General features: G+C 41.0%; 1 protein-coding gene and 1 pseudogene across 1 annotated transcript; one reads left to right on the top strand and one right to left on the bottom strand.

Moving 5' to 3' along the window:
- Positions 1-151: 151 nt before the first annotated feature.
- LOC139380177 (transcription factor Sp9-like) lies at positions 152-2,699 on the bottom strand. The gene is made up of 2 exons (XM_071122630.1): positions 2,578-2,699; positions 152-2,001 (listed from the first exon to the last, which is right to left on the bottom strand). Exons 1-2 carry the CDS (start codon positions 2,596-2,598, stop codon positions 709-711), a joined length of 1,314 nt encoding a protein of 437 aa, XP_070978731.1. The 5' UTR covers positions 2,599-2,699; the 3' UTR covers positions 152-708.
- Positions 2,700-6,909: 4,210 nt separating this feature from the next.
- Positions 6,910-15,860, top strand: part of LOC139380178 (obg-like ATPase 1) — a 66,188-nt pseudogene continuing 57,237 nt past the window's right edge.

Genomic DNA, 15,860 nt, shown 5'->3' with positions numbered 1-15,860 from the left:
AATTACCCTTTTTCATCATTTATTTTCATTTGGAATAATGAAAACAAATATGGGACACAAGATAGTAAAACATTCCCATCACATGACTACTGCCTCAGATTTTACATCATTTTAATTATGACAAAATGAAAGGCTTGTACGTGTGATTTTATACAAGTAAACATTTATATATTTTTAGCAAAGAAATTAAATGGTTAACTGAATTTTTTAAAAGCTGTGTACATACATATCCACAAAGTGCGTTAAAAGTAAACTCCCTGAATTTCAGGATCCCAAACACGAATAAAACAATCATAATTAACATTTACATGAAAAGAACACATTGTTTGTTGCCAATATGTACAAGATGATGGCGACTCACATGGGCCAACCAAGTTCATTTCGGTTAACTTACCCCTTTTACGCACTGATCCGTTTAAAATGTCCTCCAGCTCATTTTTAAGTTGACAGCTTTATAGTCATTTTCTTACAATACCCTATAGAATAATTCTGCTTTTCGTTTGATGGTTAATAACGAGTTGAACATTCAATCAATATGGCGGTAAGATCTAATTATTTTTAGTTTTCAAATGCTTTGCCTAAAATAATTGTTTCCTCCAATACTGTCTCTCAAACCTTAGGCCCGTTTTTTATTACATGTGCCAGTTTTGATGCCTACTGGTCATTTGCTTTATAAAGTTGGTTTCGAAGTCATTCAAATAACAGCATTCAGGGCTCGTCATGAGGAGATGGGTCCTTGTTCGTGATTCTGGGGTTTACCCCGTCTAAAATGAGTTCTGGGGACTCGGACCTGGGGGTCTCCAGGTTACTGGTGTCGGTGTCACTGTCGCTTCCCTTTTTACCTTCTCCACCGCCGGCAGTGTGGGTTTTAATGTGCTTGCTCAAATGGTCGCTCCTCATAAAGCGCTTGTTGCAGACTGGGCAAGCAAACCTTTTCTCACCGGTGTGGGTACGGAGGTGTCTCTGAAGTTCATCTGATCTTGTAAACCTTTTGCCACAAAAAAGCCAATTGCAGACAAAGGGCCGCTCGCCAGTATGCCATCTCAAATGGGCTTTAAGGTGAGAGGTTTTGCCATACACCTTACCGCAGCCAGGAATGTGACAACTGTGAAGTCCTTTCCTCCGTAGGCTGGCCCCTGCAGGCCCGAGCCGCTCAGCCTCCTGACAGTTCGGACAGTCGCATGTGGCTCTGCCGGAGTACCTCCTGGATGACCTTGAGGAACCAGAACTGGAACCTGAAATCATAGCGTTGGCGGCAGAGGCGTCCGTGTATGATGGAATGACTGTTTTGAATCCCTCTTGTGTTAACAGGTGTTGGCCAGTTGATAGGAGATGAGATGCCGTGGGACTTATACCGGTTGAGCTGAATGCCGAGTGTGTCAAAGTGGAGAAGTCAGGGTTATAGCCACTGAGCTGAGAGTGTATGGCTTGGGGGGTCCCGGAATGCAGGGAGGTCTGCAGTGAGCTTGCAGGGTTCTGGACTTCGAGCCATGAGCCAGGGTTGGCGTGAACGTCCCACCACGCGGACGCTCCGTTCGTAACATCGCCCGAGATGGTTGAATGGAAACCGGACTTGTACCACGACTCATACGGATGTGCCATCCCTACCCTCGGATACAGGGTTTCTGCTGATGTGTGGACTTTGGAGATGAAGGCGGATTGCCCAGACTCTTGGGACGAAATGCTCGCAGAGTTGGAAAACAGACTGCTGTACTCTGTGGAAAACGCAGAGGAGGTCGGGGAGGTGGAGGCTAAGCAGAACGCGCTGTTGCCTGTGCCAGTAGTTGATGTTAGTCCGGTCGATCCGCGGCTTGTTGCTACAGTGAATCCAGGGAGACTGGATCCCAAGTTGCAACTAGAGGAGGTTCTTTTCCAAGGATGAAATCCGCCTTTTGAAAACGCACTGGAATCAGGTAGAGTGGTAAGCGGACTGGTATTGCCAATTTTGTTACAAGTAGCAGCCAGCATAGCTAGAGGGGTAGTTCCAAATCGTGGTTCTTCCTGTAAAGAGATTAATATCTGTATTTAGAACATTGCAAGCAATGAAAATAATATAGCCTACATGTATTTGCTAGAAGTATACTTTGCGTCTGCCTATGTGATCACCAACCGTTCGGTTGTCATGCTTGTTTGGATAGCAATTATTGCAGGCTACAAAATTATTTACCGTAATAATGGATAAAAAATTGAATTTACTGACATTTTTTATTCATAAAGAGTGTATCAAAATGGGACCCAAATATCCACTGAACCAAATAAACAGCCACAATCATCGAGGATATACAGTAATGTCACTCAGTTGACTGCGTGTCTCGAAAGTTTGCTCACAATGTTGGGTATAGCCTATTATTGAAAGTTGGCAAAAGCTACAATTCTTTTGATTGAGGAAAGTGGTCTATAAACCGATATGAGTCACGATGTTCAACATATAAACAAGCAGTTTAAATACCTATGACCAACAAAGCTGAAGGATTAAACAACATTGACCACAAACTTCTTAGAAAGCGACAAAGTATAAAGCCTACTTTCACGCATGTTTTACGCATTGAATTGAAAACTAATATTGTGTCGCCTTACCCCAAGTATAGACGTAGCCATATCCAGGGCCTTTGCTATGTTGAATTGGTCACAATTCTGCAATAGTGTACTTTTCCAATTCGACTCAGGCACTGTGCTTTTTCGTAGTCACACGATTTCTCTCTTGGCTCAGAGCTCCTACACTACCTAGTTGTAGAGAGCGCGTTCTTTGAAGTACAGCTGGCAAGAGCAAGCAGCCAATCTAAGTGCTGGATTATTGGCAAGGGGGCGATGTCAGCCAATGAGAGATTCGACTAAGGACAGAAACGCTAAAAGATTCACGTCAATCAATAACTATTGTGCGACTCTGACTGTCAAGCAAGACACGATGTGGTGTTTTTATACATTTTATGTATTCTCTCATCAAGGCTCAATGTGTCCTTTCATTGTAGAATCGAGCTCATTTTGGGGTAAACCAGTCCTCTGAAAGAGGTAAGCATTTGATATGATATGTTTGAGTTAGGTGATGCACTCTGTTGCATTTCCTAAGGCTTTCTGACAAATTGTCTTGTTTTATTTCAACTGCAGCTTCTTATTGAAACGGATTTCTCTAATTGCATATTATTGTGAGGGATACTGTTCTGGTGTAGGCTATAGCTGCCACTGGCATTTATCCCTCGTGGAGTCCCAAAAATGTTTTATGTTTCATGACATGCCATAAGGGGATTGGTGATTATTGAAAAAAAATGATATTAGGCCTATAAGAATTGCGGTGCCTTCATATTTGTCAAAACTAAAGCTGTCATGCACTTTCAGGAATGGAAACGTCTTCATTTGCAGGGCATGTGCTTGCTCACAGCGTCCATGGACATGAATTTAAGCAGAAGTTCCCGTACTCTCACCAGGAGGCCAGAAAATACAGTAAGCTGACCCATTGTCACTGAATAATGGCTGACTGAAGTGAAGACGCTTGCAATACAAGGTATGTCATTCAACCGGTGAATTATCTTAATGTTTCCATCGGCTCAAGCGACGTTGCCAGGTGTGCGTTAAAGAGAGCATCGTGGACTTGTTTGTAAACTCTGTGTGTGTACGTGCGTGAGCGTGAAGCGCCAGTCTGCCTGCCTGTCTGTGCCAATTTACGCGTGTATGTTGAGTGTGTGCGGGGGGATTTTTGGTCAATTAAAAAAGTGACAATTAACTTGATGAGTGGTTGGTGTTCTGAAGAGTTACAACCTGTAAACTACTAAAATACAACTATTTGAAAAAAATATTGCAGACGTTCTCATAATAATCACAGGAGATGTTGTTCCCCTCATGTCAGCCTGGCGAATGGATTTCATTCAACAGACACAGGCTGATTTCATATGGCACAATGAAACCATAGAGCATTGCACACTAAATATTTAGGCTAACTAAATATAACGTTTGGAGATACAATTGAATCATAGAAAACCCATTGGGGAGCTCATCAACGTTACCTTTTTTTTTTCGCCAAATGACTATAGTTTTTTTCCTTCTCTAGATACATTTTTTAAAAGATCACAATGCAATATATGTCAACGTGTTTCACAGCTTGTTAAACATTTAGGGGGTAATGACATAATGTAACAATGGCCTGCTTTGGTGTGAATCATCATCTCTTTAAAAGTTAAAGCAATTTTCCAGGGAAAGGCTTCACTGAAAGCTGTGCATTACAGTATTCAAAACGGGCAAATAATGCTCCATTATAGCGCTTGAATGCTGCCAGTCAGGCAAGCGCAATTTGTTCAAAGGCTCTCTCTGCTTTAAATCCCCACCTTTAGAGAGGCGAATATAAAACAATTTCATCAAATCCATCGAACGGAGCCAAGAAAATTGCTTCATTTTTTTTTGCAATCATGGCAATTTGAGTGGAGTGCTATTAGCACTATCAAATGTCGATTCTGCATAAACAAATTTGATTGTAATGCCAAAGTAGCTCGAACAGCGTGAGTGTCTGATAAGATGTGTCTGAGCATGTAAGAATTCATTTCTCTTACCGTTTTTGGCATTTTTGTAATTACAATTCGAGATGTTTTGTCTGGTGTCATGCACTTTTGGTTAAAATAAGGCCCGTGTCATTATTGTTGATTATCTGTTGTTGATGTTCTATATATAATCACATTCTGGTGTTATCTAGATCTTTATACTGGATTTATATTTTTGTCTGTAAATAAAAGAGGAATCATTTATCACCGAGCGAGGGGAAGATAATGCCTTCGATGGAGTACTTGCTTTTAATTAGAGTGATTATTCCCACATTATTCAACATCTAACTGATTATTGAAACACTTATATTATGAAGTCGTAAGGTAATGTATAACGAACAAACAAAAAACTTTAGCGGTGTAGGCAGATAGGGACACCAGAGCACTAAAACAACGATTATGACAGCTGTTGCCAAAATGTTTGATCACATGAGTGCCAATACTCATTTTGAAACCGTGTTAAGACTATTTACTAATTTTGAATGGCGTTGCACATGTACTTGAGTTTGGAATTTCACACAATTTCATGTAGGCCTACCATGATAAAGATGTGATAGTCTGTCAATGTGCGTAACGTTTGGTACCGAATGCCAGCATCCTTGACGAAATATTGTCCTGAAAAATATTTGAACAGTGTCATTCAAGTGAGAATTTGAAGTTGAATCTCGCATGCAGGACTCCATCCCAAAGCACTTTTCTGTGGCAATTAGGAGCCTATTACAAGTCATTAGATTGATCAATGTACCTTAAACAATGAAAATGATTTATTTGGTAGAACAAAACGTTGTGCATCTATTGTGGTGAGGCTAAGTGACGCTGCATCGATCAAGGCGTTCAACAACAAAAGATACATGATTAATCCAAACCTATTCATTTAAATTATTGGTACAAAAGGCATTTGATTGCCTCAAATCTATATTATTAGAGGCTCGTTTTATGCATGTTAAACGATGCAGGATGCTGGATTAGAGCGATATTTCTGGTCAGTTCCTGCACGGATTAATTTCTTTAGGCCTGGAGGGAAGTTTATTTGTGGACAATTAACTAATCGGTATAATCTCATGGTCGGAATTGTTTGAAATCCACAGGCCTACAGCTGTTTCTGGCCAAGGGATGAAACAGTTTAGGGGCAAGGACGCCTTGCTTCAATTCTAAGTAGTTTTACATGATCATTTATATAATTATCGTAAAACAGGTGTATGAAAGTTTTTTTTTTTTTAAGGGATTTTTTATTTATTTTTTAACAAGTAGATACAGTTGGTGGTGTTTTGGGTCATACTGGCGGTAGCCTACTTCATTTTTATGTAGAAAACGTTATTTTCTCATAAACTCGTGTTATTTTTATCTTGTAAAATCTATATCAAGATGCACAGTAGGCCTATCTCCTTTTATATGATTTGTGGACTAACGCACCAGATCGTCGAAGTGAGTAGGCTATTTGCATATGCAAAGACCTGCATGCCATATGGTTCTCCATTAATTTCCAATGTACAGTATTCAACCTGTTTCTCGTCCCCGCCCTTGCATGGTAATTATTGCTGAATGCCTTTCACATTTTTCCATCCGATGTTTGTACATTTCTGGTTGTCAAGGGAAGCTTTTTTTTTTTTAAGAATATGTGGGAAAGACTGAAATTCACTATGCAATGGTGCTTAACAGGCAGATTGATATACAATCATATTCGTGTTCAGAAGAAGAAGAAAAATATCGGGGAGGGAGATAACCCTTAGGGGAAAACCAGCGCTCAGGCAAGGAATAGCATAGAAGATTCACATTGTTAAAGGAGTAGTAATCTCCCAGCTGCTTACTTGCATTGATTTAACCCTCCCTGTTATGAGGTACAGCCTAACCAGCACACCCTGCCACTGTAATATTCTGTGTTAGAGACTGTCATTTTGTTTATAGGCTTGACTCTTGGGTAGTCTCCTGTAATAACTCCTGTAGTAACCTATAATGGTGTGTTGTACGTTTTAAATCAGTTGTAAGTGCATGTGGTGCAAGTCAAATGCATTGTGCCAGACAACACAGTCAGGCACGTATGAAAAGTATTTACGTGGTCCAATGTACATGCGCTAATGTGTGCATACATTTTCTATGACAAAATTAAGTTTAGCTCAGCTCAAGTAGAGTAGGCATACTAGGCCTAATGTTAACAAGTGTGTGTTTAAATGTAGAAACATTGGTCAGCTAGCAAGCTACCAGTGTCATCTTTTATTTCGAGCAGAATCATGTCCTATTTTGAGAGCAGGGCGTTAGTGCGGTCGACATCAGCGTGGTGTTAGCTAGACACCTGTCCGCTTATTGTCTCTAAATCGTGCATTTATGTTTTTTCACTATACTTCAAGCGCAGTTTTAGTAGCCAGCGCAAACTGAAGAAAAGGACATGGCTCCCAGGTGTGTTTTATGTATACTACAGTAGCTCAGGCCAAAGCTGAATGTGTACCCTAGATTACATAATACTATGAGCTCTCACTCCCAATGGACATTGACATGTTCTTTTTGTTAGCAGAAAGGAGATGATGGACAGCAGCCACCACCACTGATTGGACGGTTTGGGACCTCTTTAAAAATAGGAATCGTTGGATTGCCCAATGTAGGGTATATCTATAGTCTTTAAATGTAAACTCGAAATATACATTTTTAATGCTTAGCAAACATGGACTATGCATTTTTAAGTACTTCATTTATTATATGGTCCGCATGAGCCAGTGTAAAGGTATTCTGTTCATTCATTGACTAGGGCAGTGGTTCCTTTCTCTGTTACTGTACCACCAGCTAAATGTTGCTCTGCCCAGAGTACCCCTGAAGTGTCCCCTCATGTGTATTTTACCAGTAGGCCAATGGTCTCATGAGTCTCCTCATGTAAACCCCCTGTGGATACGTCAAGTACCCCCAGGGATCCTACTACCCCTGGTTAGGAACCACTGGACTAGGGGGTTCTCAAACTTTTGGGGTCCGGGAACCCATTTGGTCATAGCAAATTCTTCAGGGACCCCCTCATAATCAGAACACAACTTGAGTGAGATAAAATTAAAAAAAATAGCATACAAGGAGTTTTACTAAGACTTTGGCAGTGCAGGGCTAGACAAACCAAGTCTCAGGTCCTGGGAAGGAACATTTTAAAGGCCTGGCATTGGAGATATTTTGTCAGTGGCAGAGCGTTTTTGTTGTTTTTGCAGCTTTAAAGCTATAGTACTCTGCAATTCAACACATATGCTGTAATTCTACACAGTCTTACATGAGGCAGAGAGACAGTTTTAAAGCTTAAATTACTGTGCATGTATGGGGGAATACAAGTGTTGAGTTACATTTTTTTAAATAATTGGTGGAGTACAATGAATGCCAATATCCCTGTGAGCCTCCCAGACCCATGTTGCCCATAGTTAAAGTTCCAATGCAGCCGTTTTTATCTCAAAATCAAGTAATTTCTGGGTAACTATTAAGTACCTTTACTGTGATTGTTTTCAATTAAAATGGTTTTAAAAAAATGCACTAAAATATCTTCTTACCAAAGAGGAATTTTTCAAGCAAAATTTTTTTTCAGGACTGTCTGTGAGTGGTCTGAGTCTTGGTAAAAACCTGGGAGCAGCGCCGCTGCCAACTACAAGGGCCATTACTAATGACTGGCGCCGTTGCTAGCTACCAGCGCCTTTGCTAACTAGCATAGCTGGTCCTATTGTTGCAAAGAGTTATGGGATATTAGAATCTCGTTGTTTTAACCTTTGTCGTTTTCAACCTACAGTTGAAGTCGGAAGTTTACATGCACCTTAGCCAAATACATTTAAACTCGGTTTTTCACAATGCCTGACATTTAATCCTAGTATAAATTCCCTGTTAGGTCAGTTAGGATCACCACTTTATTTTAAGAATGTGAAATGTCAGAATAATAGTAGAGAGAAGGATTTCTTTCAGTTTTTATTTCTTTCATCACATTTCCAGTGGGTCAGAAGTTTACATACACTCATTTAGTATTTGGTAGCTTTGCCTTTCAATTGTTTAACTTGGGTCAAACATTTCGGGTAGCCTTCCACAACCTTCCCACAATAAGTTGAGTGAATTTTGGCCCGTTCCTCCTGACAGAGCTGGTGTAACTGAGTCAGATTTGTAGGCCTTGCTCGCACACGCTTTTTCAGTTCTGCCCACACATTTTCTATAAGATTGAGATCAGGGCTTTGCAATGGCCACTCCAATACCTTGACTTTGTTGTCCTGAAGCCATTTTGCCACAATTTTGGAAGTATGCTTGGGGTCGTTGTCCATTTGGAAGACTCATTTGCTAGCAAGCTTTAACTTCCTGACTGATGTCTTGAGATGTTGCTTCAATATATCCACATAATATTCCTCCCTCATGATGCCATCTATTTTGTGAAGTGCACCAGTCCCTCCTGCAGCAAAGCACCCTCACAACATGATGCTGCCACCCCCGTGCTTCACGGTTAGGATGGTGTTCTTCGGCATGTAAGCCTCCCTCTTTTTCCTCCAAACATAACGATGGTCATTATGGCCAAACAGTTCTATTTTTGTTTCATCAGACCAGAGGACATTTCTCCAAGAAGTACGATCTTTGTCCCCATGTGCAGTTGCAACCCATAGACTGGATTTTTTTATGGTGGTTTTGGAGCAGTGGCTTCTTCCTTGCTGAGTAGCCTTTCAGGTAATGCCGATATAGGACTCGTTTTACTGTGGATATAGATACTTTTGTACCTATTTCCTCCAGCATTTTCACAAGGTCATTTGCTGTTTTTCAGGGATTGATTTGTACTTTTCGCACCAGAGTACGTTCATCTCTAGGAGACAGAACGCGTCTCCTTCCTGAGCTGTATGACGGCTGAGTGGTCCCATGGTGTTTATACTTGCGTACTATTGTTTGTACAGATGAACGTGGTACCTTCAGTCATTTGGAAATTGCTCCCAAGGATGAACCAGACTTGTGGAGGTCTTGGCTGTTTTCTTTTGATTTTCCCATGATGTCAAGCAAAGAGGCGCTGAGTTTGAAGGTAGGCCTTGAAATATAGCCACAGGTACACCTCCAATTTACTCAAATGATGTCAATTAGCCTATCAGAAGCTTCTAAAGCCATGACATCATCTTCTGGAATTTTCCAAGCTGTTTATAGGCACAGTCAACTTAGTGAATGTAAACTTCTGACCCACTGGAATTGTGATACAGTTAATTATAAGTGAAATAATCTGTCTGTAAACAAATGTTGGAAAAATTACTTGTGTCATGCACAAAGTAGATGTCCTAACCGACTTGCCAAAACTATAGTTTGTTAACAAGAAATTTGTGGAGTGGTTGAAAAACAAGTTAAGTGTATGTAAACGTCCGACTTCAGAAAACTGAAAATGAGCTTTTATTTGCAGAGAGGTTTGGAACTCTCTTTCTTATTGGTCTATTAACTATTTTACCACCTGGTGATGACACCAGGCTGGCCAAAATTCCATCCTACCAAAACAGGCAGAAATTTCAGGCTGTGTTTTAAAACATCTCTTAAATTGAAAGGGCATTATCATAATTTTCACAATTCCACAGTATTCTTTCAACCTCATAGTGTGGAAATATATATAAAACACAAGACAATCTAGTTTTTGACTAAACTGGCCCTTTAAGAACATAAATTGTAGATGAATAAAATGACATTGTATTTTATTACACCCTCTAAACTTATTCCACATATCCCTTGGCAAAAAAATGTGTTTAATCTGCTGTTTTTAGTAATATTATTAAAATAAAATATAAATAAATAATAATCCACTTTAAAATATATATATATATTTTGAGATCTGTCCGCAGACCCCCTGCAGTACCTACGCGTACGGACCCCACTTTGAGAGCCTCTGGACTAGTTCATTTCAGGCCACATGCCATAAGGCTCTCATTACTGTGGACGCAGGAGTATGTATACCTTTCACTGTACAGTGCATGTGAACCCAAAGGTCGCAAACCCTGAACCAGTAATGTCTGGGATTACATTTGCCAAATTTAATTCAATAATTCAGAATCTCAACCGACTCTTAAGTCTAATAGATCAGAATAAACAGCCATAAAAGGCTTTTGATTGATGAGTGGGTATTACAAGATTCTCCCCAGATAAAAACACACAATAAAGGATACCATGCTGTCAAATCCTGAAGCCTGCCAAGCAGCAACATCTCACTCATTATGATATTTCCCTTTTTCCTGACATTTCCACTGTACAGGGATAGAGCTAATAGCATGTGTGTCCACTGGGAATAATCTCTCCTGCATGAAACATTAGCAAGCCTGGGGCTTCACAATGACCCCTTTCCTCACCCTGCTCCCCACCCTACCCGGCAAGCACTGCTGTTCAACTGGCCTCGTGCTCTGTGATGAGCTGATGAATACAAACATGAGAGATGATTGAAGCGACATGTTTTTGTCCACCACTGTAGGCAGAATAACACTGGTCTTCATTAACATTAAGGTCAAGTCATATAAATATTCTTTGACTATATACAATCCCCTTTGTCTGGGGACATGGGGAAGCGCTCCGCTTAATATCCTCATATGCCATTGTAAATCATAGGCAGATTGTATATTTCTGAGGATGATCTCAAACATCCTTGAAATATCTACGATAACAGATGGAGCAATCCTGCGACGTGTGAGGAATCCATGCTTCATCACAGCAATCTCCAGGCAATTCGAGTCTTGTAGATTTTGGAGTCTAAACCAACCAATCATTGAAATGCGGAGAGCATCAGGTGAGGGGACCAAGATAAAACTGTCCAGGATTATATTTAACTGCCTTTGCCGTTATTACACTTGCATTCATTGGGTAGTCAGTGCAACCTGAAGCACTCTTGAGGTGCTTGTGCTGTGGAACAGAAATCTCTCAGTGAGCACGACATGGGCTATGTTTGGCTGATCCCATTCAACCGCTCATATCTATCAAAAACGTCATTTTCTCCTGGATTCCAACCACAATTGATCTATTATGGGATTATCTGACCTTGTAAATGGGCTTAATGTTTTACTACAATCAGGACATTTAGGATTTGGAAGCTCAAATGTTCAATATATTAGATTGACCTCTTTCCCATAGTGGAGATGAAATGTTCTTCCTGCTTTGCAGGCTTTGCTGAGGTCTTTGAATAAACCAACATCATACCCTCAAGCCATCAGGATCCACAAACAGTTTCTGGGATGTGTTGACCTCTCTGCTGTTTTTCTTTCTAGGAAGTCAACCTTTTTCAACGTGCTGACAAAGAGTCAAGCTGCAACTGAGAATTTCCCCTTCTGCACCATTGACCCAAATGAAAGCCGAGTGCCCATTCCAGATGAACGCTATGATTTCCTGTGCCAATTCCACAAGCCTGTCAGGTATGGGGTCTCACTGTTCACGTATTATTCACACTTCAGACTTGGGCTCTCTGGCAAATATGTATAGGCCACTGCAAATGTACACTACTGCAACATGAAAGACGCAAACATTTTGTTGACATTGAGTTGCCAGTCCTGTACAATACATATGAGGATAACTGCAGGCTTCCATGTTATGTTTGTCTTTTAAGTAAGAGGCCATAACATTTAAGTGTCAGTGGCTGGCTATCGTATGTCATTATGAGCGAGGTTAGACCATCCTATTGGGTTGATGTGAGAGAGGGTCATAAATCACAGCAGGGAACGAATGTCTCTCTGTCTCTCTGGGGTTGGTGGTGTTGCGAAAGAGACTGTATAACATGTTCAGCATTGAGCAATGCAAAAACGTACGCATTATGACTCTGCTAGGACTAATATGACATAAACCCTATCACCCTTTAGTCACAGCTCTTATTCCAGTGTGTAGGAGCCTGATGATGAATCACACATACCTCTGTTGTCAGTAGGAGGGTGATTAAGGTGTAGGGCCGGTGTTGGTGTACAGGCTGCTGCTTGGTTTCTATTTCTCCTTTATCTGCGTTAAGTGGGAGGGCTGATAGGACCATGGGCTCCTAGGGCTACCAATTAGTCAGCGATAGGTCGCTAATGCCCCAGACATGATTTTGAAGACGTATATATATTTTCCATTGAAAACAAGAAAGTCTGATCACTGGCAATCTCCTCTGGCAGTATTGATTCATACGTAAAAACCTGAGGAACACTTTCACCTCCCAAATGTTGTCCTTTTCTGTATTTTGTTGGCTATATTAGACATTAAACTGAGTTATAGAACCTCTGTTTCCTTTCGACTGCCCTAACCCCTACTACCTGTTCTGCAGCAAGGTGACCGGCCTTCCTGAACGTGGTGGACATAGCAGGACTGGTGAAGGGAGCTCACGCTGGCCAGGGCCTGGGCAATGCCTTCCTGTCCCACATCAGTGCCGGCGATGGCATCTTCCACACGACACGTGAGTCCCACCTGCCAGGCTATAGCGCACTGCATATCACTGTCTAAAACGACAGGCTTTTCATCTGTTTAGAAATGTGTCCCAATGTACATGCACCGCCCAGAATGAGCTAGTAAAGAGAACAATTACTGGAAAATGTACTTCATACTTCACTGTAGAATCTTGTTGAAAGCAGTTGGCAGAGCTTTTTACTGAGGCCTATACGGTTCTCTCTGCTGGGTTCCAAGATAAACACAATATTCAGGAATAGAGCAGATGAAGCCAGACCCAAAACTCACATTCCTATTGGGAGTTTCTCTCTGAATTGGAATCAGAGAAAAGTTAATGAAAGGGCCTGTGCCTGGTTTGGTAGACTCACTGCACACTACTCTGAGGTTGGGAAATACAACTAGACTCAGGGGGTCTTTAGCGGCTTCCTGTAACCACAGATTATTGTAACCTGATCCCAAAATGACACTGTTTGATTATGGTTGGGCACAACAAAGGTAAGTAGCCTGCATGGCAAAAATACAGTACGATTAAAGAGAAACTGAACGTAATAAGCAACTTCTCCTTTTGTGGCATCGATATGAGTCAGAAACATTTTTATTCTAGTGTCAAAATTGACTACAAAGTGTAAATAGGATCATTTTGGTCATATAGTCAGTCTGGTCCAAAACGAAGACTTGCGAAAGATAATTAGGAAAAAATATTATGTCATGGAATGAAATGTACCGTAACAGTTTTCCTCGGGTTAGATTTATTTCAATCCTGCCCACAACTGGCAGCACCCAAGTAATCATCCATTCAGACTGCAGCTGCATGCAACCCTATCTTAATGCCCATGGTCAATTTGGTTTGACATTCGATATCCCTATGGGGCTAGTTAGGCACCATCAGTAAATTACAATATTTTAACATTTCAATAGCTCCAAATTTCAATGACTTAAAAGCCTCAAATCAATTATAAACTGTAGAAATTCATATACAAATATTGAAAACATCTAAACAACTAAACGGTGTGCAACATGAAAGTATTGTCCCATTTACATCATGTCATTTATTGACGGTCCCTAACTAGCCCCACAGATAGGCTATCCAAAGCCAAACCAACTTTGCCACGGTCGCATACCAGCCGGCTGAAGCTAATTGGCAAAAGAAGTTGGCTAGCTTGCTAGCTAGTCTAGGATACTTCCACACACAAGACCTGGTTAGACTGTTTCAAGTTACATAGAAGGGTGAGTGACGGTAACTGTTTTGGCAGAGTGAAAGTACAAATGCTTCCCATGTTCGAACACACACACAACAGACACCCACATCAAAGCACGCCTCCAAAACCCAAATCTCATTCTCAATCGCATTTCCTAATGAGGCGAATTGAAACCGAGACTAAATCAGAAGGTTCAGCCTCCCCTTTAAGATATTGTTTATTGTGAAAAACTGAGTTTAAATGTATTTGGCTAAGGTGTATGTAAACTTCCGACTTCAACTGTAAGCACATATCAATTGACGCAAAACATATAACAACATCTTGAAAATACAGGTAACTGCCAAAATAAAGGAAACACCAACATAAAGTGTCTTCATAGGGCGTTGGGCCACCATGAGCCAGAACAGCTTCAATGCATAGATTTTACAAGTGTCTGGAACTCTATTGGAGGGATGCGACACCATTCTTCTACGAGAAATTAGATCACTTGGTGTTTTGTTGATGGTGGTGGAAAAATGCTATCTCAGGCACCGCTCCAGAATCTCCTATAAGTGTTCAATTGGGTTGAGATTTGGTGACTGAGTCAGCCATGGCATATGGTTTACAGATATAAGCCTCTGGGAAGGTCTAACGGATGACATAAAGTCAAATAGCTTTTTAAAACACCTGAGTCGCACAGCAAAATGGAAGCATGCTTTCTAAACGGTGTCTTGTGAGATATGGCTTGAAGTGGCAATGCTCTATGGGCCCCTAGACTGGAACCAGTGAACAAGACCAATATTAACATGGCTGCTTCTCCCTGAAGCAACCACAGACAGGGGACAGCACAGCATCACAGGAAGCCTACCTGTATCTTTAAACTGAATATTACGCATTTTAGTAGTGATATAACGTCAATATAGTACATGTAAGTTAACATAATACCTGTTATAAACAGTGCAACCTCACAAGAACAGCGGAGAGACAGTTGACAAAATTGACGGTTACAACATATCCTCTGTAGGTAAATCTCACCTTGCATTACTTGCTCCTACGGAGTAAATCATTGCTAAAGCTTAGTTGTGGTTGGTCCTACAGTGGGTGGTCCTCCATTGCATCAACAAAAGCAGACAACCTCCTCTCAGACCAATTGTCTAAGGAAACGATATCCTTCCATACCCAACACACTTTTTCGTGGAAGTCATCCCGTAACCTCCACTGAATACTGTACAGTATATTTCAATGGTTTGTTTACAAGGAAAGGAGGGTGCAATTTGACGTGCTTCTGTATATTTGAGGAGAGAAAACAAATCCCTTCCTGACAGGCTTCTAAATCACAGGAAAAAAATAATAGCCATGCAGAGGACAAACAACAGTGTGATAACTGTTCCATACAGCAGTGTGATAACTGTTCCATACAGCGGTGTGATAACTGTTCCATACAGCGGTGTGATAACTGTTCCATACAGCGGTGTGATAACTGTTCCATACAGCGGTGTGATAACTGTTCCATACAGCGGTGTGATAACTGTTCCATACAGCAGTGTGATAACTGTTCCATACAGCAGTGTGATAACTGTTCCATACAGCAGTGTGATAACTGTTCCATACAGCGGTGTGATAACTGTTCCATACGGCAGTGTGATAACTGTTCCATACAGCGGTGTGATAACTGTTCCATACAGCGGTGTGATAACTGTTCCATACAGCAGTGTGATAACTGTTCCATACAGCGGTGTGATAACTGTTCCATACAGCAGTGTGATAACTGTTCCATACAGCGGTGTGATAACTGTTCCATACAGCGGTGCAGTGA

This window comes from Oncorhynchus clarkii, chromosome 22 (assembly GCF_045791955.1).
Source record: "Oncorhynchus clarkii lewisi isolate Uvic-CL-2024 chromosome 22, UVic_Ocla_1.0, whole genome shotgun sequence".
Lineage (NCBI taxonomy): Eukaryota > Metazoa > Chordata > Actinopteri > Salmoniformes > Salmonidae > Oncorhynchus > Oncorhynchus clarkii.
Note: the sequence above shows the minus strand (reverse complement) of the source record. Positions and strands in the feature narration are given on the sequence as shown.

Coding starts and splice junctions, on each gene's coding strand:
- LOC139380177 (XM_071122630.1), bottom strand. CDS start 2,598: ATGGCTACGTCTATACTTGGG. Junction 2,002..2,577: donor TGGCTACGTCTATACTTGGG/GTAAGGCGACAC, acceptor ATCTCTTTACAG/GAAGAACCACGATTTGGAAC.